General features: G+C 34.3%; 1 protein-coding gene across 1 annotated transcript; it reads left to right on the top strand.

The window, feature by feature from the left end:
- Positions 1-463: 463 nt before the first annotated feature.
- Positions 464-26,332, top strand: LOC141902094 (uncharacterized). Its single transcript, XM_074789734.1, has 6 exons — positions 464-484; positions 4,819-4,919; positions 25,490-25,566; positions 25,659-25,719; positions 25,866-26,109; positions 26,276-26,332. The coding sequence occupies exons 1-6, from the start codon at positions 464-466 to the stop codon at positions 26,330-26,332; spliced, it is 561 nt and encodes a 186-aa protein (XP_074645835.1).
- Positions 26,333-27,966: the final 1,634 nt, after the last annotated feature.

The following is a 27,966-nucleotide window of genomic DNA, read 5'->3' as shown; positions in this document are numbered from 1 at the left end:
TGCAATTGCTGATGGGTATTCTTTAGAGAGGGATGTTTTATACCTGGGACAGGTATCTTTGATCAGCCAATTATGACGCAATTGGCGGCCATCTTTTTCCACATTAAATTGATACCTAAGCATATTGTGTTACTATATTCAATTGGAAAGTTGTAGCCCATAACGTGTTCTATGATTTTGGTGAGTTTCAAGGTCATTGGTTTTTGTATGTGGCCATCAGGGGGCGTTGAATAATACAATAACTTAGTATTGCTATATTTGTACCAAGGCATATTTTGTTACCATGATCAATTGCAAAGTTCTAGTTCATGACATCGTCTATGATTGTGGTGAGTTTTTAAGGACATAAGTTATTCCATATAGTCACCAGGGGGCGTTGAATAGTAGAATGGCTTAGTATTTCCTTATTAGATTGGTACCTAGACATATTTTGTTACTATGATCAATTGCAAAGTTGTATTTTATGACATGTAATACGATTGGGGTGAGTTTTAAGGTCATTGGGTTTTGCATATGGTCACCAGGGGGCGTTGAATAGTAGAATAACTTAGTATTTCCATATTAAATTGGTAACGAGGCATATTTTGTTATCACAATCGATTACAAAATCATAGCTGCTCACATGTTCTATGATTGTGGTGGGTTTCAAGGTCATTGGTTTTTGTATATGGTCACTAGAGGGCGTTATGTATTGAAATTGTTAGATTGTTGAGCATTTGAAACCACTTCCCAAGTGAGCATGGTGTCCCTGGACCCCTAGTTTGGTTTTGTCGCCCGCGACAATTCATTATTTTGGTTTTATCGCCTGAGACAATTCATTATTTTGGTTTTATTGGCCGCTACAATTCATTATTACGGTTTTATCGCCCGCGACAATTCATTATTTTGGTTTCATCGCCGCGACAATTCATTATTTTGGTTTTGTCGCCCGCGACAATTCACCATTTTGGTTTTGTCGCCTGGATAATTCACCATTTTGGTTTTGTCGGCCGTGACAATTCATTATTTTGGTTTTGTCGCCCGTGATAATTCATTATTTTGGTTTTATTGCCCGCGACAATTTATTATTTTGGTTTTGTCGCCCGCGACATTTCAATATTTTGGTTTTGTCCCCCGCGACAATTCAATATTTTGGTTTTATCGCCCGTGATAATTCATTATTTTGGTTTTATTGCCCGCGACAATTTATTATTTTGGTTTTGTCACAAGAGACAATTCAATATTTTGGTTTTATCGCCCGCGACAATTCATTATTTTGGTTTTATCGCCTGAAGAAAATTTTGAAGACGCTTTGATCAATTACCTTGATGTTTCGTTTATATTTGAATCTACCAAAGGCCCATCAGCATAAGAAAATTGGGTCGATCTGACTCAAGATGGCCGTCCTATGACCTTTTTAGTGCCCAAAAATGTCAAAAATGTAAATTTTGGCCAGAATGCTAGGTCCTGTAGCTTCCTACTGGTTTGCCATTTCTCATTGCAATTGCTGATGGATATTCTTTAGAGAGGGATGTTTTATACCTGGGACAGGTATTTTTGATCAGCCAATTATGACGCAATTGGCGGCCATCTTGGTGTCATCAGTACTCATTCGTAGGTGGGAAAAAGTTTTTCCACAATTAATTGATACCTAAGCATATTGTGTTACTATATTCAATTGGGAAGTTGTAGCCCATAACGTGTTCTATGATTTTGGTGAGTTTCAAGGTCATTGGTTTTTGTATGTGGCCATCAGGGGGCGTTGAATAATACAATAACTTAGTATAGCTATGTTATATTTGTACCAAGGCATATTTTGTTACCATGATCGATGGCAAAGTTGTAGTTCATGACATCGTCTATGATTGTGGTGAGTTTTTAAGGACATTAGTTATTCCATATAGTCACCAGGGGGCGTTGAATAGTAGAAAAGCTTAGTTCTTCCTTATTACATTGGTACCTAGGCATAGTTTGTTACCATGATCCATTGCAAAGTTGTAGTTCATGACATCGTCTATGATTGTGGTGAGTTTTTGAGGACATTAGTTATTCCATATAGTCACCAGGGGGCGCTGAATAGTAGAATGGCTTAGTATTTCCTTATTAGTTTGGTACCTAGGCATATTTTGTTACTATGATCAATTGCAAAGTTGTATTTCATGACATGTACTACGATTGTAGTGAGTTTTAAGGTCATTGGGTTTTGCATATGGTCACCAGGGGGCGTTGAATAGTAGAATAACTTAGTATTTCCATATTAAAGTTTTGAAGACGCTTCAAGGTAATGTCTTGATATTTGGTTTATACATGTATCTACCCTAGACACATCGTCAGCCCAAAAACTGGCCCTGTCAGATCCTAGATGGCCGACTGGCAGCCATTGTTGTTTGCCAAAATCAGCACTTTTTAAACATTTTCGAATCTTTCGTGGGAAATTTTGAAGACGCTTTGATCAATTACCTTGATCTTTCGTTTATATTTGAATCTACCAAAGGCCCATCTGCATATGAAAATTGGGTCGATCTGACTCAAGATTGCCGTCCTATGACCTTTTTAGTGCCCAAAAATGTCAATTTTGGCCAGAATTCTAGGTCCTGTAGCTTCCTACTGGTTTGCCATTTCTCATTGCAATTGCTGATGGATATTCTTTAGAGAGGGATGTTTTATACTTGGGACAGGTATTTTTGATCAGCCAATTATGACGCAATTGGCGGCCATCTTGGTGTCATCAGTACTCATTCGTAGGTGGGAAAATGTTTTTCCACAATTAATTGATACCTAAGCATATTGTGTTACTATATTCAATTGGAAAGTTGTAGCCCATAACGTGTTCTATGATTTTGGTGAGTTTCAAGGTCATTGGTTTTTGTATGTGGCCATCAGGGGGTGTTGAATAATACAATAACTTAGTATCGCTATATTATATTTGTACCAAGGCATATATTGTTACCATGATCAATGGCAAAGTTGTAGTTCATGACATCGTCTATGATTGTGGTGAGTTTTTAAGGACATTAGTTATTCCATATAGTCACCAGGGGGCGTTGAATAGTAGAAAAGCTTAGTTTTTCCTTATTAGATTGGTACCTAGGCATAGTTTGTTACCATGATCCATTGCAAAGTTGTAGTTCATGACATCGTCTATGATTGTGGTGAGTTTTTAAGGACATTAGTTATTCCATATAGTCACCAGGGGGCGCTGAATAGTAGAATGGCTTAGTATTTCCTTATTAGATTGGTACCTAGGCATATTTTGTTACTATTATCAATTGCAAAGTTGTATTTCATGACATGTACTACGATTGTGGTGGCGTTGAATAGTAGAATAACTTAGTATTTCCATATTAAATTGGTAACGAGGCATATTTTGTTATCACAATCAATTACAAAATCATAGCTGCTTACATGTTCTATGATTGTGTTGGGTTTCAAGGTCATCGGTTTTTGTATATGGTCACTAGAGGGCGTTATGTATTGAAATTGTTAGATTGTTGAGCATTTGAAACCACTGCCCAAGTGAGCATGGTGTCCCTGGACCCCTAGTTTGGTTTTGTCGCCCGCGACAATTCATTATTTTGGTTTTGTCGGACGTAACGATTCAATAGTTTGTTTTTGTCGTCCGCGACAATTCATTATTTTGGTTTTGTCACACGCGACAATTCAATATTTTGGTTTTATCGCCCGCGACAATTCATTATTTTGGTTTTATCCCTTGCGACAATTCATTATTTTTGTTTTGTCGCCCGTGGTTTTGTCGAAACATTAAGTTTTTGGTCGAACAGTGTGTTAAGGTTGTTTTGGAAATTTATTCGGTCTGGTATATTTTGGATTACTGTGTATGTCATTTGTCAGGACATTAAACAGAAGACGACTTAGGATACTACCTTGCGTGACTCCACTAGTTAGACCGTCTCACTCCAAGATGAGGCGTTCCGTTGATTTCGGTTACAAGTTTCCGTTCAGAGATAACTGCTGTGCCATTTGGGCGACCTATCATTGATACTGTTTCCTAATATCCTGTTCAGTAATGGCTGATGTTGAGCCTTATCAAATGCTTTGTTGAAATCCACCGTTGAACAGGATTCTAAGACTGTGCAGAAAACCCGTTATCGCTGCTTTGCAGCTATATTTATTATTATTATTTTCTTCCACACTATTTTTACCAAAAGAACATAGGCTTTGTTACCTTACCGCTGTTTCATATACAATCCATATAATATCGTTCAGCTCACTGAGATCTACAAATAGCCCGCGTGTTTTTTCACGAATTATCGTTACAAAAGCGCTGTCGGGCCGTAAACATCGAAAATTTAGCCCCATTCAATGGGGCGACATGTTTTTCGAGTCGTCATCCCGAAATCAACCCGCAGGCCGACTGTCACTTCGATTATCAATTCAAGTATAAATGAACTAATTTATTGCCGCAGACTTCAAATTCAGTCGCGGTCTTCAAACAGTGATTTTAACAATAGCCCATTTTCCTCATCAAATCATATTACCGATACACTGGAAATTTACTACTTTAGATTTTAAAAGCACTGTCGAGCCGTAAACATCGACGAATCGACGTGTGTTACTACATCGTCGTTCCGGGGATCAGCTGCGAGTTTCTCCTTATCATGAGAATCAAATCGAGTACAAATTAATTTATTACTACCAGTAATTTGGCTGCGGGTTTCAAGGAGTTAGTATAACAATACATATTTTTCTTTACCGAATTAACCGAGTATTTACTAAGATAAATCTTTAGTGTACCGAGGAATCGTAGGCCTAAACTAAACACGCCGAAGAGATATAGCGGAGAAAAGCTGTTATGTCGACGAGGTATCAAAATAAAAGAATATATTACTTTATTCGGCCGCGGGCTTCAACCTCTATATCAATACCATCAATACTCTATATTTCCTACAGTACATACCGATCATTGTCAAATGCACAAGGTATTTACTAAATACAAGTATATAACACATTATCCTTTCCGTATGCTGGACTCACACTTGACATTCGGAGTAAGCGTTCGCTGTGGGGGAAAGGGATCGTTCGCTGTGTCGCTTGAAGTGTTTATCGAGTTTGACGCGGCTTTAGGCCTACCGGTACTGAGCTTTACTGTCTCGAACAAACACAGTACAATTGTTGCGTTTATTAACGGACTCATTGGATTGAACTTCAAAACAAAATTTACGATATTTAGGTGGGTTGTTAAATTCAATAGGCCTACGACCAATCTGTCCGGATGTTAGGCCTACGCATATACATAGGCCTACATAGGCTAGTAGCCTCTACTAGGTAAAGCGTTCGCTGTGGGGGAAAGGAGATCGTTCGCTGTGTCGCTTGAAGTGTTTATCGAGTTTTACGCGACCTTAAGGCTTTAGTATGGTGGCTGATAAGGGCCATGCGTAAAAAAAAACACGTATATGCAAATGAGGGCAACATTATGACAAAACGACAAAACTAAAATAACGCGACAAAACAATAATTTTGGTTTTGTCGCCCGCGACAATTCATTATTTTGGTTTTATCACCCGCGACAATTCATTATTTTGGTTTTATCGCCCGCGACAATTCATTAATTTGGTTTTGTCACCCGCGACAAATCAATATTTTGGTTTTATCACCCGCGACAAATCAATATTTTGGTTTTGGCGCTCATGCCAATTCAATATTTTGGTTTTATCGCCCGCGACAATTCATTATTTTGGTTTTATCGCCCGCGACAATTTTTTTTTTGTCGCGGTTTTATCGCCCGCGCATTTCATTATTTTGGTTTTATCGCCCGCGACAATTCTTTTTTTGGATTTGTCGCCCATGACAATTCAATATTTTGGTTTTATCGCCCGCGAAAATTCATTATTTTGGTTTTATCGCCCGCGACAATTCATTATTTTGGTTTTGTCGCACACGACAATGGCGACAATTCAAGATTTTGGTTTTGTCGCCCGCGACAATTCATTTTTTGGATTTGTCGCCCACGACAATTCAATATTTTGGTTTTATCGCCCGCGACAATTCATTATTTTTGTTTTATCGCCCGCGACAATTTTTTTCTCTTTTTGTCGCGGTTTTATCGCCTGCGACACTTCAATATTTTGGTTTTATCGCCCGCAACAATTCATTATTTTGGTTTTATCGCCCGCGACAATTCATTATTTTGGTTTTATCGCCCGCGACAATTCATTTTTTGGGTTTGTCGCCCACGACAATTCAATATTTTGGTTTTATCGCCCGCGACAATTCATTATTTTGGCTTTATCGCCCGCGACAATTCATTAGTTTGGTTTTGTCGCCTGCGACAATTGAATATTTTGGTTTTGTCGCCCGCGACAATTCATGATTTTGGTTTTATCGCCCGCGAAAATTCATGATTTTGGTTTTATCGCCCATGACAATTCAATATTTTGGTTTTATCGCCCGCGACAATTCATTATTTTTGTTTTATCGCCCGCGACAATTTTTTTCTCTTTTTGTCGCGGTTTTATCGCCTGCGACACTTCAATATTTTGGTTTTATCGCCCGCAACAATTCATTATTTTGGTTTTATCGCCCGCGACAATTCATTATTTTGGTTTTATCGCCCGCGACAATTCATTTTTTGGGTTTGTCGCCCACGACAATTCAATATTTTGGTTTTATCGCCCGCGACAATTCATTATTTTGGCTTTATCGCCCGCGACAATTCATTAGTTTGGTTTTGTCGCCTGCGACAATTGAATATTTTGGTTTTGTCGCCCGCGACAATTCATGATTTTGGTTTTATCGCCCGCGACAATTCATTTTTTTGGTTTTATCGCCTGCGACAATTTATTATTTATCGCCCGCAACAATTCATTAGTTTGGTTTTTTCGCCCGCGACAATTCATTATTTTGGTTTTATCGCCCGCGACAATTCATTTTTTGGGTTTGTCGCCCACGACAATTCAATATTTTGGTTTTATCACCCGCGACAATTCATTATTTTGGCTTTATCGCCCGCGACAATTCATTAGTTTGGTTTTGTCGCCTGCGACAATTGAATATTTTGGTTTTGTCGCCCGCGACAATTCATGATTTTGGTTTTATCGCCCGCGACAATTCATTTTTTTGGTTTTATCGCCTGCGACAATTTATTATTTTGGTTTTATCGCCCGCAACAATTCATTTTTGTGGTTTTTTCGCCCGCGACAATTCAAGATTTTGGTTTTTCTGCCGCGACAATTCATTTTTTGGATTTGTCGCCCGCGACAATTCATTTTTTGGATTTGTCGCCCGCGACAATTCAATATTTTGGTTTTGTCGCCCGAGACAATTCATCTTTTTGGTTTTATCGCCCGCGACAATTCATTATCTTGGTTTTGTCGCCTGCGACAATTCATTATTTTGGTTTTGTCGCTCGCGACAATTCATTATTTTGGTTTTGTCGCACGTGACAATTCAATATTTTGTTTTTGTCGCCTGCGACAATTCGTTCGCTGTGGAGGAAAGGAGATCGTTCGCTGTGTCGCTTGAAGTGTTTATCGAGTTTTACGTGACCTTAAGGCTTTAGTATGGTGGCTGATAAGATAAAAAAACACGAATATGCAAATGAGGGCGACATTACGACAAAACGACAAAACTAAAATAATGCGAGAAAACAATGATTTTGATTTTGTCGCCCGCGACAATTCATTATTTTGGTTTTGTCGCCCGCGACAATTCAATATTTTGGTTTTATCGCCCTCGATAATTCATTATTTTGGTTTTGTCACCCGACACAATTCATTATTTTTGTTTTATCGCCGGCGACCATTCATTATTACGGTTTTATCGCCCGCGACAATTCATTATTTTGGTTTTGTCGCCCGCGACAATTCACCATTTTGGTTTTGTCACCCGCGACAATTCATTATTTTGGTTTTATCGCCCGTGACAATTCATTATTTTGGTTTTATCGCCCGCGACAATTCATTATTTTGGTTTTGTCGCCCGACAATTCTTTTTTTGGTTTTGTCGCCCGCGACAATTCATTAGTTTTAGTTTTGTCGCCCGCGACAATTGAATATTTTGTTTTTGTCGCCCGCGACAATTCAATATTTTGGTTTTATCGCCCACGACAATTCATGACTTTGGTTTTATCTCCAGCGAAAATTCATTATCTTGGTTTTGTCGCCTGCGACAATTCATTATTTTGGTTTTGTCGCTCGCGACAATTCATTATTTTGGTTTTGTCGCACGTGACAATTCAATATTTTGTTTTTGTCGCCCGCGACAATTCGTTCGCTGTGGAGGAAAGGAGATCGTTCGCTGTGTCGCTTGAAGTGTTTATCGAGTTTTACGCGACCTTAAGGCTTTAGTATGGTGGCTGATAAGATAAAAAAACACGAATATGCAAATGAGGGCGACATTACGACAAAACGACAAAACTAAAATAATGTGAGAAAACAATGATTTTGATTTTGTCGCCCGCGACAATTCATTATTTTGGTTTTGTCACACGCGACAATTCAATATTTTGGTTTTATCGCCCGCGACAATTCATTATTTTGGTTTTATCGCTTGCGACAATTCATTATTTTGATTTTGTCGCCCGCGAAAATTCAATATTTTGGTTTTATCGCCCACGACAATTCACTGCTTTGGTTTTATCGCCAGCGACAATTCATTATTTTGGTTTTGTCGCCCGCGAAAATTCTTCTTTTTGGTTTTGTCGCCCGCGACAATTCATTATTTTGGTTTTATATTTTGTTTTTGTCGTCCGCGACAATTTTTTTTTTGGTTTTGTCGCCCGCGACAATTCAATATTTTGGTTTTATCGCCCGCGATAATTCATTATTTTGGTTTTGTCGCCCGACACAATTCATTATTTTTGTTTTATCGCCGGCGACAATTCATTATTACGGTTTTATCGCCCGCGACAATTCAATATTTTGGTTTTATCGCCCACGACAATTCATGACTTTAGTTTTATCTCCAGCGAAAATTCATTATTTTGGTTTTGTCGCCCGCGACAATTCTTCTTTTTGCTTTTGTCGCCCGCGACAATTCATTATTTTGGTTTTATATTTTGTTTTAGTCGCCCGCGACAATTTTTTTTTGGTATTGTCGCCCGCGACAATTCATTATTTTGGTTTAATCGCCCGCGACAATTCAATATTTTGGCTTTATCGGCCGCGATAATTCATTATTTTGGTTTTATCGCCCGCGACAATTCATTATTTTGGTTTTGTCGCCCGCGACAATTCATTATTTTGGTTTTGTCGCCCGCGACAATTCACCATTTTGGTTTTGTTGCCCGCGACAATTCATTATTTTGGTTTTGTCGCCCCCCACAATTCATTTTTGGTTTTATCGCCCGCGACAATACATTATTTTGGTTTTGTCGCCCGAAGAAAATTTTGAAGACGCTTTGATCAATTACCTTGATCTTTCGTTTATATTTGAATCTACCAAAGGCCCATCTGCATATGAAAATTGGGTCGATCTGACTCAAGATTGCCGTCCTATGACCTTTTTAGTGCCCAAAAATGTCAATTTTGGCCAGAATTCTAGGTCCTGTAGCTTCCTACTGGTTTGCCATTTCTCATTGCTATTGCTGATGGATATTCTTTAGAGAGGGATGTTTTATACCTGGGACAGGTATTTTTGATCAGCCAATTATGACGCAATTGGCGGCCATCTTGGTGTCATCAGTACTCATTCGTAGGTGGGAAAAAGTTTTTCCACAATTAATCGATACCTAAGCATATTGTGTTACTATATTCAATTGGAAAGTTGTAGCCCTGTTCTATGATTTTGGTTTCAAGGTCATTGGTTTTTGTATGTGGCCATCAGGGGGCGTTGAATAATACAATAACTTAGTACCGCTATATTATATTTGTACCAAGGCATATTTTGTTACCATGATCAATGGCAAAGTTATAGTTCATGACATCGTCTATGATTGTGGTGAGTTTTTAAGGACATTAGTTATTCCATATAGTCACCAGGGGGCGTTGAATAGCAGAAAAGCTTAGTTTTTCCCTTATTAGATTGGTACCTAGGCATAGTTTGTTACCATGATCCATTGCAAAGTTGTAGTTCATGACATCGTCTATGATTGTGGTGAGTTTTTAAGGACATTAGTTATTCCATATAGTCACCAGGGGGCACTGAATAGTAGAATGGCTTAGTATTTCATTAGATTGGTACCTAGGCATATTTTGTTACTATGATCAATTGCAAAGTTGTATTTCATGACATGTACTACGATTGTGGTGAGTTTTAAGGTCATTGGGTTTTGCATATGGTCACCAGGGGGCGTTGAATAGTAGAATAACTTAGTATTTCCATATTAAAGTTTTGAAGACGCTTCAAGGTAATGTCTTGATATTTGGTTTATACATGTGTCTACCCTAGACACATCGTCAGCCCAAAAACTAGCCCTGTCAGATTCAAGATGGCCGACTGGCAGCCATTGTTGTATGCCAAAATCAGCACTTTTTTAACATTTTCGAAGTTTTCGTGGGAAATTTTGAAGACGCTTTGATCAATTACCTCGATCTTTCGTTTATATTTGAATCTACCAAAGGCCCATCAGCATATGAAAATTGGGTCGATCTGACTCAAGATGGCCGTCCTATGACCTTTTTAGTGCCCAAAAATGTCAATTTTGGCCAGAATTCTAGGTCCTGTAGCTTCCTACTGGTTTGCCATTTCTCATTGCAATTGCTGATGGATATTCTTTAGAGAGGGATGTTTTATACCTGGGACAGGTATTTTTGATCAGCCAATTATGACGCAATTGGCGGCCATCTTGGTGTCATCAGTACTCATTGGTAGGTATGAAAAAGTTTTTCCACAATTAATTGATACCTAAGCATATTGTGTTACTATATTCAATTGGAAAGTTGTAGCCCATAACGAGTTCTATGATTTTGGTGAGTTTCAAGGTCATTGGTTTTTGTATGTGGCTATCAGGGGGCGTTGAATAATACAATAACTTAGTATCTCTATATTATATTTGTACCAAGGCATATATTGTTACCATGATCAATAGCAAAGTTGTAGTTCATGACATCGTCTATGATTGTGGTGAGTTTTTAAGGACATTAGTTATTCCATATAGACACCAGGGGGCGTTGAATAGTAGAAAAGCTTAGTTTTTCCTTATTAGATTGGTACCTAGGCATAGTTTGTTACCATGATCCATTGCAAAGTTGTAGTTCATGACATCGTCTATGATTGTGGTGAGTTTTTAAGGACATTAGTTATTCCATATAGTCACCAGGGGGCGCTGAATAGTAGAATGGCTTAGTATTCCCTTATTAGATTGGTACCTAGGCATATTTTGTTACTATGATCAATTGCAACGTTGTGTTTCATGACATGTACTACGATTGTGGTGAGTTTTAAGGTCATTGGGTTTTGCATATGGTCACCAGGGGGCGTTGAATAGTAGAATAACTTAGTATTTCCATATTAAATTGGTAACGAGGCATATTTTGTTATCACAATCAATTACAAAATCATAGCTGCTCACATGTTCTATGATTGTGGTGGGTTCCAAGGTCATCGGTTTTTGTATATGGTCACTAGAGGGCGTTATGTATTGAAATTGTTAGATTGTTGAGCATTTGAAACCATTTCCCAAGTGAGCATGGTGTCCCTGGACCCCTAGTTTGGTTTTGTCTCCCGCGACAATTCATTATTCTGGTTTTGTCGCACGCAAAAATTCATATTTTGTTTTTATCGTCCGCGACAATTCATTATTTTGGTTTTATCGCCGCGACAATTCAATATTTTGGTTTTAACGCCCGCGACAATTCATTATTGTGGTTTTATCGCCCGCGACAATTCATTATTTTGGTTTTATCGCCCGCGACAATTCATTATTTTTGTTTTGTCGCCCGTGACAATTCATTATTTTTGTTTTGTTGCCCGTGACAATTCAATATTTTGGTTTTGTCACCCGCGACAATTCATAATTTTGGTTTTGTCACCCGTGGTTTTGTCGGAACATTAAGTTTTTTGGTCGAACAGTGTGTTAAGGTCGTTTTGGAAATTTACTCGGTCTGGTATATTTTGGATTACTGTCATTTGTCAGGACATTAAACAGAAGACGACTTAGGATACTACCTTGCGTGACTCCACTAGTTAGACCGTCTCATTCCAAGATGAGGCGTTCCGTTGATTTCGGTTACAAGTTTCCGTTCAGAGATAACTGCTGAGCCATTTTAACGACCTATCATTGATACTGTTTCCTAATAGACTCTTTAGTAATGGCTGATGTTGAACCTTATCAAATGCTTTGTTAAAATCCACCGTTGAACAGGATTCTAAGACTGTGCAGAAAACCCGTTATCGCTGCTTTGCAGCTATATTTCTATTTAAAAACTCTGTGGTTTTTTCGCCCGCGACAATTCAAGATTTTGGTTTTTCTGCCGCGACAATTCATTTTTTGGATTTGTCGCCCGCGACAATTCATTTTTTGGATTTTTCGCCCGCGACAATTCAATATTTTGGTTTTGTCGCCCGAGACAATTCATCTTTTTGGTTTTATCGCCCGCGACAATTCATTATCTTGGTTTTGTCGCCTGCGACAATTCATTATTTTGGTTTTGTCGCTCGCGACAATTCATTATTTTGGTTTTGTCGCACGTGACAATTCAATATTTTGTTTTTGTCGCCTGCGACAATTCGTTCGCTGTGGAGGAAAGGAGATCGTTCGCTGTGTCGCTTGAAGTGTTTATCGAGTTTTACGTGACCTTAAGGCTTTAGTATGGTGGCTGATAAGATAAAAAAACACGAATATGCAAATGAGGGCGACATTACGACAAAACGACAAAACTAAAATAATGCGAGAAAACAATGATTTTGATTTTGTCGCCCGCGACAATTCATTATTTTGGTTTTGTCGCCCGCGACAATTCAATATTTTGGTTTTATCGCCCGCGATAATTCATTATTTTGGTTTTGTCACCCGACACAATTCATTATTTTTGTTTTATCGCCGGCGACCATTCATTATTACGGTTTTATCGCCCGCGACAATTCATTATTTTGGTTTTGTCGCCCGCGACAATTCACCATTTTGGTTTTGTCACCCGCGACAATTCATTATTTTGGTTTTATCGCCCGTGACAATTCATTATTTTGGTTTTATCGCCCGCGACAATTCATTATTTTGGTTTTGTCGCCCGACAATTCTTTTTTTGGTTTTGTCGCCCGCGACAATTCATTATTTTTGTTTTATCGCCGGCGACAATTCATTATCTTGGTTTTGTCGCCTGCGACAATTCATTATTTTGGTTTTGTCGCTCGCGACAATTCATTATTTTGGTTTTGTCGCACGTGACAATTCAATATTTTGTTTTTGTCGCCCGCGACAATTCGTTCGCTGTGGAGGAAAGGAGATCGTTCGCTGTGTCGCTTGAAGTGTTTATCGAGTTTTACGCGACCTTAAGGCTTTAGTATGGTGGCTGATAAGATAAAAAAACACGAATATGCAAATGAGGGCGACATTACGACAAAACGACAAAACTAAAATAATGTGAGAAAACAATGATTTTGATTTTGTCGTCGCGACAATTCATTATTTTGGTTTTGTCACACGCGACAATTCAATATTTTGGTTTTATCGCCCGCGACAATTCATTATTTTGGTTTTATCGCTTGCGACAATTCATTATTTTGATTTTGTCGCCCGCGAAAATTCTTCTTTTTGGTTTTGTCGCCCGTGACAATTCATTATTTTGGTTTTATATTTTGTTTTTGTCGTCCGCGACAATTTTTTTTTTGGTTTTGTCGCCCGCGACAATTCAATATTTTGGTTTTATCGCCCGCGATAATTCATTATTTTGGTTTTGTCGCCCGACACAATTCATTATTTTTGTTTTATCGCCGGCGACAATTCATTATTACGGTTTTATCGCCCGCGACAATTCAATATTTTGGTTTTATCGCCCACGACAATTCATGACTTTAGTTTTATCTCCAGCGAAAATTCATTATTTTGGTTTTGTCGCCCGCGACAATTCTTCTTTTTGCTTTTGTCGCCCGCGACAATTCAATATTTTGGTTTTATATTTTGTTTTAGTCGCCCGCGACAATTTTTTTTTTGGTATTGTCGCCCGCGACAATTCATTATTTTGGTTTAATCGCCCGCGACAATTCAATATTTTGGCTTTATCGCCCGCGATAATTCATTATTTTGGTTTTATCGCCCGCGACAATTCATTATTTTGGTTTTGTCGCCCGCGACAATTCATTATTTTGGTTTTGTCGCCCGCGACAATTCACCATTTTGGTTTTGTTGCCCGCGACAATTCATTATTTTGGTTTTGTCGCCCCCCACAATTCTTTTTTTGGTTTTGTCGCCCGCGACAATTCATTATTTTTGTTTAATCGCCCGCGACAATTCATTAGTTTGGTTTTGTCGCCCGCGACAATTCAATATTTTGGTTTTATCGCCCACGACAATTCATTACTTTGGTTTTATCTCCAGCGACAATTCATTATTTTGGTTTTGTCGCCCCCCACAATTCATTATTTTGGTTTTATCACCCGCGACAATTCATTATTTTGGTTTTATCGCCCGCGACAATTCATTATTTTGGTTTTATCGCCCGCGACAATTCTTCTTTTGGTTTTGACGCCCGCGACAATTCATTATTTTGGTTTTATATTTTGTTTTTGTCGCCAGCGACAATTTTTTTTTTGGTTTTGTCGCCCGCGACAATTCATTATTTTGGTTTTATCGCCTGCGACAATTCATTATTTTGGTTTTGTCGCACGAGACAATTCATTATTTTGGTTTTATCGCCCGCGACAATACATTATTTTGGTTTTGTCGCCCGAAGAAAATTTTGAAGACGCTTTGATCAATTGCCTTGATCTTTCGTTTATATTTGAATCTACCAAAGGCCCATCAGCATAAGAAAATTGGGTCAATCTGACTCAAGATGGCCGTCCTATGACCTTTTTTGTGCCCAAAAATGTAAATTTTGGCCAGAATTCTAGGTCCTGTAGCTTCCTACTGGTTTGCCATTTCTCATTGCAATTGCTGATGGATATTCTTTAGAGAGGGATGTTTTATACCTGGGACAGGTATTTTTGATCAGCCAATTATGACGCAATTGGCGGCCATCTTGGTGTCATCAGTACTCATTCGTAGGTGGGAAAAAGTTTTTCCACAATTAATCGATACCTAAGCATATTGTGTTACTATATTCAATTGGAAAGTTGTAGCCCTGTTCTATGATTTTGGTTTCAAGGTCATTGGTTTTTGTATGTGGCCATCAGGGGGCGTTGAATAATACAATAACTTAGTACCGCTATATTATATTTGTACCAAGGCATATTTTGTTACCATGATCAATGGCAAAGTTATAGTTCATGACATCGTCTATGATTGTGGTGAGTTTTTAAGGACATTAGTTATTCCATATAGTCACCAGGGGGCGTTGAATAGCAGAAAAGCTTAGTTTTTCCCTTATTAGATTGGTACCTAGGCATAGTTTGTTACCATGATCCATTGCAAAGTTGTAGTTCATGACATCGTCTATGATTGTGGTGAGTTTTTAAGGACATTAGTTATTCCATATAGTCACCAGGGGGCACTGAATAGTAGAATGGCTTAGTATTTCCTTATTAGATTGGTACCTAGGCATATTTTGTTACTATGATCAATTGCAAAGTTGTATTTCATGACATGTACTACGATTGTGGTGAGTTTTAAGGTCATTGGGTTTTGCATATGGTCACCAGGGGGCGTTGAATAGTAGAATAACTTAGTATTTCCATATTAAAGTTTTGAAGACGCTTCAAGGTAATGTCTTGATATTTGGTTTATACATGTGTCTACCCTAGACACATCGTCAGCCCAAAAACTAGCCCTGTCAGATTCAAGATGGCCGACTGGCAGCCATTGTTGTATGCCAAAATCAGCACTTTTTTAACATTTTCGAAGTTTTCGTGGGAAATTTTGAAGACGCTTTGATCAATTACCTCGATCTTTCGTTTATATTTGAATCTACCAAAGGCCCATCAGCATATGAAAATTGGGTCGATCTGACTCAAGATGGCCGTCCTATGACCTTTTTAGTGCCCAAAAATGTCAATTTTGGCCAGAATTCTAGGTCCTGTAGCTTCCTACTGGTTTGCCATTTCTCATTGCAATTGCTGATGGATATTCTTTAGAGAGGGATGTTTTATACCTGGGACAGGTATTTTTGATCAGCCAATTATGACGCAATTGGCGGCCATCTTGGTGTCATCAGTACTCATTGGTAGGTATGAAAAAGTTTTTCCACAATTAATTGATACCTAAGCATATTGTGTTACTATATTCAATTGGAAAGTTGTAGCCCATAACGAGTTCTATGATTTTGGTGAGTTTCAAGGTCATTGGTTTTTGTATGTGGCTATCAGGGGGCGTTGAATAATACAATAACTTAGTATCTCTATATTATATTTGTACCAAGGCATATATTGTTACCATGATCAATAGCAAAGTTGTAGTTCATGACATCGTCTATGATTGTGGTGAGTTTTTAAGGACATTAGTTATTCCATATAGACACCAGGGGGCGTTGAATAGTAGAAAAGCTTAGTTTTTCCTTATTAGATTGGTACCTAGGCATAGTTTGTTACCATGATCCATTGCAAAGTTGTAGTTCATGACATCGTCTATGATTGTGGTGAGTTTTTAAGGACATTAGTTATTCCATATAGTCACCAGGGGGCGCTGAATAGTAGAATGGCTTAGTATTCCCTTATTAGATTGGTACCTAGGCATATTTTGTTACTATGATCAATTGCAACGTTGTGTTTCATGACATGTACTACGATTGTGGTGAGTTTTAAGGTCATTGGGTTTTGCATATGGTCACCAGGGGGCGTTGAATAGTAGAATAACTTAGTATTTCCATATTAAATTGGTAACGAGGCATATTTTGTTATCACAATCAATTACAAAATCATAGCTGCTCACATGTTCTATGATTGTGGTGGGTTCCAAGGTCATCGGTTTTTGTATATGGTCACTAGAGGGCGTTATGTATTGAAATTGTTAGATTGTTGAGCATTTGAAACCACTTCCCAAGTGAGCATGGTGTCCCTGGACCCCTAGTTTGGTTTTGTCTCCCGCGACAATTCATTATTCTGGTTTTGTCGCACGCAAAAATTCATATTTTGTTTTTATCGTCCGCGACAATTCATTATTTTGGTTTTATCGCCGCGACAATTCAATATTTTGGTTTTAACGCCCGCGACAATTCATTATTGTGGTTTTATCGCCCGCGACAATTCATTATTTTGGTTTTATCGCCCGCTACAATTCATTATTTTTGTTTTGTCGCCCGTGACAATTCATTATTTTTGTTTTGTTGCCCGTGACAATTCAATATTTTGGTTTTGTCACCCGCGACAATTCATAATTTTGGTTTTGTCCCCGTGGTTTTGTCGGAACATTAAGATTTTTGGTCGAACAGTGTGTTAAGGTCGTTTTGGAAATTTACTCGGTCTGGTATATTTTGGATTACTGTGTATGTCATTTGTCAGGACATTAAACAGAAGACGACTTAGGATACTACCTTGCGTGACTCCACTAGTTAGACCGTCTCATTCCAAGATGAGGCGTTCCGTTGATTTCGGTTACAAGTTTCCGTTCAGAGATAACTGCTGAGCCATTTTAACGACCTATCATTGATACTGTTTCCTAATAGACTCTTTAGTAATGGCTGATGTTGAACCTTATCAAATGCTTTGTTAAAATCCACCGTTGAACAGGATTCTAAGACTGTGCAGAAAACCCGTTATCGCTGCTTTGCAGCTATATTTCTATTTAAAAACTCTTTAGTTTTTCCACCGGCAATCAATAGTTCTAGATGATGCTTACAATATAAATAGTATTCATAATCTATATTACGATTAACTTGAGCACAATTAGTTACAACTGTATTTTTATTATCACTTATACCCAAATCATCTAATGTTTTTTCAATATCAATACTATTCTTATTAGATTTCTTTGACATTTATATTAGAGAAAAAAAGCGAAAAAAATATAAGTATTATAAATGATACCAGTATCTCTTTAGATTAATACTAGCTTAGTTAAAGGTAAAGAATTTTAGTATTAGTTATTGTTTTTTTTTTTTGTTTTTTTTATTTGTGATGTAAAGTATTCTCTTTTGAAAAGAATTGTAAAAGAAAATATTAAAAATTAAAATAGAAATAATGGCTAGTTGAAGGTATGTAATTTTTATTATATTTTATTTGAGATGTATTAATCTTTAACCACTCAATAAAGATTCAACATATTGTTCATTATTTGGATTATTGTTCCATAATTCAATGAATTTCTTTACTTTTGTTAACCGTTCTAAATATAACTGTAAATTTAGTTTGTCATGTTTAATCATATTTTCCTTCTTTTCAAGAGGTCTCAGGTTTTTCCAATTCCAAATTAACTTTTTATCATATTCATCATTCATGTCAAATTTAGATATTGGTAACACATGATCAATATGAAAATAATTGCCATAATTATTTATATTCATTTTATCATCGAATTGATATATTATCCATGATTTAAAAAATTTATCTGAACAATCCAATAAATGAGCTAGTGTAACTGAGTGGTTTTCTTTACTGAATAATTTTGATACTTTAGATCTTAAACATTTTTTCAATTTGTAATTAGAATCTGTTCGATATCTTTCTTTCTTATAATTATTTTGATACGCTTTATAATATTCTCTATTATTATCCCTCCATTCTCTCATATATTCGGTTATATAATCTGAGTGATTTTCTCTCCATTGTTTATTTCTAACTTTGAATTTTTCAATATTATCCATATAATATTGTGTTGAATAATTTGGATTATTTTCAAGAAATTTGTTATTGTATAGTTTAGTACAGCTTTTGTAATATGTTTGTTTGCCATCTTTTTTAGTTTTATTTTTTTGAAATTCTGTTAATGATTTATTCAATTCACACTTATTACATTTCTTATAGCATATATTTATTACACCATTATTGTTTATATGTATAGCTTGTGATTGTTCCTCCATTTATAATATATATTTTTATTAAAATTGATTAACATTTTAGAATCCTCTTCCATTTCTTCGACTAACGTCATCCTTTTTCATTCCTTAAAATATCATTATTCTTATTTCTAATATGACTTTTAGATTTTAAATGCTCATTATAATATCTTTTATCACTGAATGGTTGATTACATGTATCACATTTGTATGTTTCTTTTTCATTCTTTAATTCATCTAATTTAGTTTCTAATATATCATCTTCATATTCTAATTTCAATTTATTCTCTAAATGTGTTTTAGTTTTATTGTGTCTTGCTTTTTGGGATTTATCTATATTGATATTACATGTTGGACAGTAGTACTTATTTGCTTCCATTTTAATACTAAATTTTTTATTAAAATTGATTTTAGAAGTTCAATGATTTATATCATGCATTAGTTCAATCACACTTTGCTAACACTTTTAATGTTTAAAAATCTAACTCATACAAATATAAATATTGAAATAATGTTGTAAATATATACTTTTATATTGAATAATCTGTCAATTTAAATGTTATTCATGTATATGAATATTTTAAGAGTAATAGGGGTAATGGGCTTTCAGGTTAAAGGTTGAATGGCCGAGTTCATTAAAAAACAAATATTAAAAGTAATTTAAAACTATAATATATTTTCATAACCGTGTATATTTCAGTTGAATAATAGAATAATTATTATTATTTGAATATATTTGATTATATGAATTTGTGTATTGTAAATGAATCAATTGGTCGCGGAGCGGAGCGGGAGCGAAGTGGAGCGACCAATTGATTTAATACAATATGCTTTTTAAATTTAAATTATTGATATCTTAGAATAAATATTTAGTTATAATATAAAATACACACGGTTATGAAAATATATTATAGTTTTAAATTACTTTTAATGTTTTGTTTTTAATGAACTCGACCCTTCGACCTTTGGCCTGAAAGCCCATTACCCCTATTACTGACCTCTAGTGCCTCGTAGACTTTCTGTAAGTTGGCTCTTGCTGCTATAGCCTTTGCGATAGCTACTTGGGCCTCATCATGTTTTCCACCATCATACAAAGTTTCTGCTTTGATGCGCAGGTCATGAACAAACTTATGCGTCTGCGTAAACTTTCGACAAGCAATAGGTCTACTGTCAAGAAACTTTTGTAGATCATCAGCCATTTTAATTCTTAAATATAGCGGCTAATATAAAACAATACTTTGAACTTTGTGTTCTTAACCTTTAAATATTATACTTTAACTTAAATCTAATAATAGACTAAATTTAAAACTTCTTTGACTTTAAACTGTAGAATAACTTAAAAACTTATAGCTACAGTAACTTAAATTATCTTAAACTTTGTGTAACAAGTTTATTATGATAAACCTGATGATTTATACGTATACGCTGACGAGCGCTTCTGTACCCAGTACTTAAAACATAAACCGCACCCTGTGTGCAAGAACTTTAGTACCAAATACTGGCAAACTGAAGTACAAAAACACTTTTCAGGTATTTACATAAAACGTATAAACTTGTCTTGGCACCTTGTGTGCAAAACTTATAACCTTATATAAACTTAATATTAATTATGCTGCTTTTACTCAACTTAGCATAAACTTTGAAACCTTAAATCAACAAGCACACCTGTATCCCTAAAATTATAACTTTACGAGCACCTTATGTGCAGCGAACTAGAGTGCAAATCTGAGCACTGGGATACAAATAGACTTATGACTTTATAGCACCTTATGTGCAATTCTTTACCCTAACATACAGCGACAAAAGCACCTCTGTACCTCCTTAAAAGCTGCACCGTTCTTGTGTGCAGGAAAAAAACTTTAAATATCAATATCACTAACTTGAGATATAAAGGCACTGCTGGTGTATCTTACATAGCTTAACACATTTAGGGTTTTATAAACATACATAAACTTGGCATGGAGAGCTCATTTAATTGAAAACTTCATGGCTAGCGCACCTGTACAGATTCTAACGACAAAAATATGAATTAAAACAACTTGACACAAAGTGATACACTTTCCAGAGCAGAGGACTGTATAATGACATAATAGCTTGACCAGGCTTTTTGGTCTTGAGTGAACACCTCGAATTTAAGTGCTGATATTTTGTTAGTTAAAAACATTAAAAAACCACAAAAACCCAGCAAAGTAATTCTGAACATCCTTATAAACATTTATCCGGCTCGATTGGACCAAATGTTACCTTTGGTCATAAGGATTACTTTGGATATTTCTTGATTATCTCTTGGGAGGCCTCCATTCTCCTTCCTGAAGCATGCTCTGCCTCACTTCCTGTTTTTTTTGGGGCAGCACCGCCTGGTACTATCTTAAAATTACTTTGCTTCTTAACTTAAAAACTAACTAACTTAGAGCTACGGGAACAAATGGTAAAAATGAATGGTCCTATATATATTTAAAATCAGGGTTATATAATTTAGATACATTGGCACAAGAAATTAATAGAAAAGCCTGGCACAAGTTAGGTAGTAATTCCGGGTTTAGTATTAGATTTTTAAAAAGTGATAGTTCTGATAGAATAAAGATAAGGTTGTCTAATATTGAAAAACATAAATTTATGGTAAAAAAACCTAAAGCTAAACTTTTGGGAATTATTGATGATATTAAAAACATATTATCTAAAATATATGATAATCATAAAAGTAGTAATGAAATAAATGTTGAATTAATCATCACTAAGATAACTAAATATTTTGAAGATAGTAATTTTTTTGATTAAAAAATGAGCGATAATAAGTGGATAATAACTGGATTATATAATGGAGCCTTACTATCAGTTGGAACTGTTGGTTATTCAATGGTATTAAAAAAATATTTAAAATGGGAAGTGTTAATGTTGATAGATTTGATATCAATGATATTTTAAAATTAACATTAGCAGTTACTTTATCTAATTTAACTATTGATTGTTTGGAAAAACAAAAATATATTCCTCCCATACACATGCATATTTTTTTTGTTAAATAAATGGCTTCTGCAATTATAACTATTATAAGATCGGCAATTGTTAACGCTTTAGCATTTACTGGTGGTGGTTATTTATTTAAGCATATTGATAAAAATGGTTCATTATCAGAACAAAAAAGACATAACTTAGCATTAGAGAAATATAATAAAGCTGCAGAAGAGACAAAATTACATGGATTATATTAACAAGGAATTATATGATCAGAAGATTTCACATAGAGATTTTCAATCAGTTGATGATGCAATGAGTTTATATAACGCGGTAACCAATAAAGAAAAATTACATCTATACAAACCTAAATTATCAGATTGTTACACCCCAATTAAAGAACAACAGAAATATGAAATAATTTGGATTTTAGGTGGAACAGTTATTGTTATATTTGTAGCATATAAATTTACTAATTAGTAAATTATTTGCTAAATAAATGGATGATAAAGTTGATAATATTGATATTATTCCTCATGATATAAATAAAACTAAATTAAAAATATATTTAGAAAAACAAATATTAGAATTTAAAAGTGACTTAAAGATAAAAAAGAAAAAATATTTAAAAAGTAAAATTATATATTATTTTATTATCAGTGGTTCAGTTACAATTAGTTCTGTAATAACATTTCTAGCAATATTCAGTCCATTAACACCTTTAGCTATATCAATTGGTGTGTTAGGATTATCATCAAGTGTTTTAACTGGTATAAGTTCAAAATTAAATATAAAATGTAATAAAGAAAAAATTAAAACTAATATAAAAGAAATTAATAAATTGAAGAATACACTAGATTATATAAAAAGTTTAAATGGCCATATAACAGTTGAAGAACAAGATAAATTATTAAAAGAATTAATAAATTATTAATTTTTTTATTATATAAATGGGGTTTCCAAAAGCTTTCCAATATAATAAATCAATTAAATATAATATTCCTGCAATAGATTTTAATAAAGATATTTCATATAAAAATTTAGTTTTAAATTCATTAACTAATTTAGAAATTTATGTTACTGAGTTTTTCATTTCTAAAATGGAAAATATAATTAATACATATGAAGTTACTTTTACTCGAAATGGATATCATATATATAAAGTAAAATCTAATATGAAATATTGGCAGAATCAATTAACTTTTGCTGTTTATTGTGCAACAACTGGTTGTTGTATAAGTTGGAATGATCATTTAAATAACTTAGATAAAAATTTGAATTATTCTGATTTAAAATTAATTCACACAATATTTAGATTTCACACATATTTTCTAATCAGAATAATATTAAATGAATTAGAATGTCCTTTGCCTGGGTCTAAATATTTTAAAGAATTGGATAATAATATTAATCTATCTAAGTTTTATAAAATATGTAATGAATTTAATAGAAATATTAAATCCGATTTTAGAGCGCATGGTAAAGTGCAAGGTATTGGTGAACAGTATGAAATAAAAAGAATTGATTATATGCATAGAATTGGAGCTTATCATAATTATAAAATTGATAATAATAATGGTTGGATTAATTTCATTTTAGAAAATAGTGAAGGTTTTACTAAATTAGGTATACAAAGAATAAATCAATCTATTAGAACTTATTTGATATGTATTTTAGGTCCGCAAGTTGAAACAAGATCCCCAATAATTGGAAATTTAAATACATCATTTGATACACAGAAACAATTCAAAGTATTATTTGAAGATTCAATTCATAATGATAAAAATAGATCGATTCCAGAAAATATATTAACAAAAATTAAAAAAAAGGAATATAAAATTCCATTAGATTTTGAATTGATAAATAATAATGCACCTTTATATAAATACGCAATTCAAGAAGATGTTATATTCGAAATAACATTTGCTCCTGTAAATGAAATTGTTTTATCTAGCGTTGTTAAAGATATGGGTTATAAATTATCGAATATATGTTTAGAATATGATACAGTAACTGATGAAAATATTGCTAACTCAATTCAAACTCAATACAATCAAGGATTTGCATTATTATATGATAGTAATAGGGGTGATGGGCTTTCAAGCCAAAGGTCGAAGGGTCGAGCTCATTAAAAAACAAAACATTAAAAGTAATTTAAAACTATAATATATTTTCATAACCGTGTGTATTTTATATATAACTAAATATTTATTCTAAGATATTAATAATTTTAATTTTAAAAGCATATTGTATTAAATCAATTGGTCGCTCCACTTCGCTACCGCGCCGCTCCGCGACCAATTGATTTATTTACAATACACAAATTCATATAATCAAATATATTCAAATAATAATAATTATTCTATTATTCAACTGAAATACACACGGTTATGAAAATGTATTATAGTTTTAAATTACTTTTGATATTTGTTTTTAGTGTGATTGAAATAATACATGATATAAATCATTGAACTTCTAAAATCAATTTTAATAAAAAATTTAGTATTAAAATGGAAGCAAATAAGTACTACTGTCCAACATGTAATATCAGTATAGATAAATCCCAGAAAGCAAGACATAATAAAACTAAAACACATTTAGAGAATAAATTGAAATTAGAATAAATTGAAATTAGAATATGAAGATGATATATTAGAAACTAAATTAGATGAATTAAAGAATGAAAAGAAACATACAAATGTGATACATGTAATCAATCATTCAGTGATAAAAGATATTATAAAGAACATTTAAAATCTAAAAGTCATATTAGAAATATCAATAATGATATTTTAGGTGAAGAATATTTTGATAATGATAATGATAAGAAACAGAAGACAATTAAAAGCATAAAAAATAAATTAAAAAATAAAAGACCATACATGGAAGATGCAGGGAAGTGTGATGAGATGGAATACGGACGCTATTGTGCAGCTCTTGTCGAATGTGCGTTGTAATTGCCCTAAAGCCGATAACGGTTCGTCGGCGAGCGCTTTGTTACGTAACGCGCCGATAAGCGATAACCAGCGAGATCGGGAATCTCCGTAATAATTCAGTTGTTTCCGAATATCGGTTTTTCATCCCATAATAAACTTATATAAAAATTCCTCTGTAAACTGGTTAAACTCAACATCTGATTTCCCCTCATCAATTTTAGTCGATCAACTTGTATTCACAATTGTCTTAAATTTAAGTGCCCCCTAGTTTGTCTCTTAACTGCTTCTCTTTAATCTGTTTTAGCGTGTAACTGTTTCTACGTTAATTTTCCTTTAGTTAGTATCATCTCTGATTACTTGAATTAGTCTCTTTGTCTCTGGATTGTATATATCTCTCATAATTTCTGTAGTATTCATTATTTCTGAAGATGACTATTAGGACATAGACGAAACGTTGAATAAACTACTAACATTTTTGGACTTTTTCGTTATCATTGTGGGATTCTCTCTACATCGCTTCAGACGGATATAGTGTTTTATCAATCGTGATATCGGTTCTTTCCGCTGTATTAAAATGGTAACGGTTGTCAACGAAATTATAAATGATGACGATTTTGACGATCTATTCTTTGATAGTGACGAATTGGTTCAGATCGATACGGAAATATTACGGGAATCCTCTGGATCAGGATCAACTAATTCGGCCGATTCTTGTGAGTGTTATTCCTTTTGAAATCAATGAAAGATCGGAATAGTTTCCACCTAATTGCAGGCACTTCATTCTTTCCTTTTCTTTTTCATATAGGTACTTCTCAGGCACAGCTGACCAGAGACTGCGATCTGAACACGAGAAAACACACATACAGGTATTTTTTACATTTATTTTTATAATCAATACAATCCTTTTAGGTTATAAAATAATAAACGAATACAGAAAATAATATATAAACATAATATAAAAAATCCAGATAAGTACATGTTAAAATTATAATCATTATTATTATTTTCGCAGGAACACTATATATTTGGAAAAGGCTATGACTGAAGTGATTAACCATCGAGTATTTAAATTCAGTTCAAATGGAATGGCAGCAGTACATTATGGAAAATCGATCGATAAAACTTTGACTACAAATACGTCACCGTCCAGACTTGGAATTAACCAGTGGTTTACAAAAATTCAAGATACATTATGTTCCGCCATTCACATAAGCACTGCGAAAGATTTGGATAAAATGTGGGCAAAGTTTCATGTTGTGATAGTCACAGGGACAGTTTTTTTAACGTTTTTGTTCTTACGCCATTTTTGTAATTTGACACGACACATATTACAGATATATATCGGGTACTGTTCAGTATCATCATCAAAATCAATGTTGAACAACTCCTTCACATGGCTTTTGAAATTATTTTTATCGATAGGACGACGATCCGGAGGTTTCGCATTTTTCCACACAATCGACAAAGATCCATGACTAAAAACAAGAAAAGGTTAATTAAATGAGATTGCTGATGCTATTTAGGTAACTTGGTTTATATGGGGGACAATAATTTGTAGGCCTAATGAAAGCGTTATTAAGTAACATTATCATGTAGTAAATACACATTTTAAAGATCATACTTCGTGTATATGTTTGTGTCGTAACATAGCAACATGACGTCAGAAACGAAAGCTGCGCGAGTCTGGGCCGAAATATTTGACATCTTCAAGGCCCAAATAACGCTAAACCCGGAATCGGAACGAACTGGCAAAAACATATGTTTAACACATAAAAACAGACTTTAATCACAATATAAATACTTAATGTTCCGATTCCGGGTTTCGGAGATATAGAAGAATAAAAATACATACCTTTTTGGACAAATTTTACGAGAAATTGTTGAATTTCAACCGATTTTCTAAACAAAAATATGTATATACACAGCCACTTCCACGTGGTTCAATGAACTGCAGTGCGCATGCGTAGTATCGATCGCAGAACATTTATCGGGCTAAAACTATTGCGGGTTGTTCTGCGACCGAATCAAAGTTGATGTTGACTGGTATTCAGCTGGTAACACACACTCGATAAGCGTAGCTTACAGCTGTTGCGGTAACCTTTGATGTACGGGCTGAATTGAATAGCCTACATCCGGCAATTAAAAGCGTCCGTATTCCATCTCATCACACTTCCCTGGAAGATGTAAGAAATTATATTAATTCATTAGATAATAAAAAAGATATAGAGATAACCGAAGCATTTAAAAGTGATATTGGTCTAGCAGCTATCGAGTTTAAATTTCATAAAGGAAAAACATTAGAAGAAAATAAAAAACATTTAGAAAATATGAAAGAAATAATAAAAATAATAACTGATGTTGAATATCCTAAAATTAGTATATCTTCTAAAGTTAAATTCATAAAATCTGAAGATAAACCAATATATAATATAAATTCTCATTCACAACATATTATTTCAAAACAACATATAGATGCTAAATTAGATAAATGTTATAATGAAGTAAAAACTAAAATAGAAGAGAAATATTTTGAAAGATCTGGTTTAATATTTAATGAAATAATATTTATGACTTTACATGTTTATAACACAAAATATAATAAGTTAACTAAATCAAAACCAATTGATGAAAATAATGTATCATATTATAAAGAACCAGATATTGAAGCATCGAGTTATATCAAACTACCATTTAAAACTAATGCTGTAATAAATGTACAAAATGAAGATGATAAATGTTTTCTATGGGCTATAATAAGTTGTTTACACCCAGTTGAAGATTATAAACAACATAGTTTTAGATTAACTCATTATAAACCATTTGAAAATAATTATAAGATAGATAAGTATCCTGTTAGAATTAAAAACGTCCCAAAGATAGAAAGAGATAATAATTTAAGAATAAATGTATTTGATTCAATCAAATTACCAAATACAAAAGGTAACAATATAAAACATTATACATTAGAACCTTTATATCTATCAAAAGATTATGATTCAAACGATGTTATAGATATACTATATTATGAGAATCATTATATGTGGATTAAACAAATCGATTTATTTTTTAAATCAGAAAATGATCACCATAAAATATATCTTTGTAGAAAATGT

The sequence above is a fragment of the Tubulanus polymorphus genome, chromosome 3, assembly GCF_964204645.1.
Source record: "Tubulanus polymorphus chromosome 3, tnTubPoly1.2, whole genome shotgun sequence".
NCBI lineage: Eukaryota > Metazoa > Nemertea > Palaeonemertea > Tubulaniformes > Tubulanidae > Tubulanus > Tubulanus polymorphus.
The sequence above is the reverse complement of the archived record's forward strand: the minus strand, read 5'-3'. Positions and strand labels throughout refer to the sequence as shown.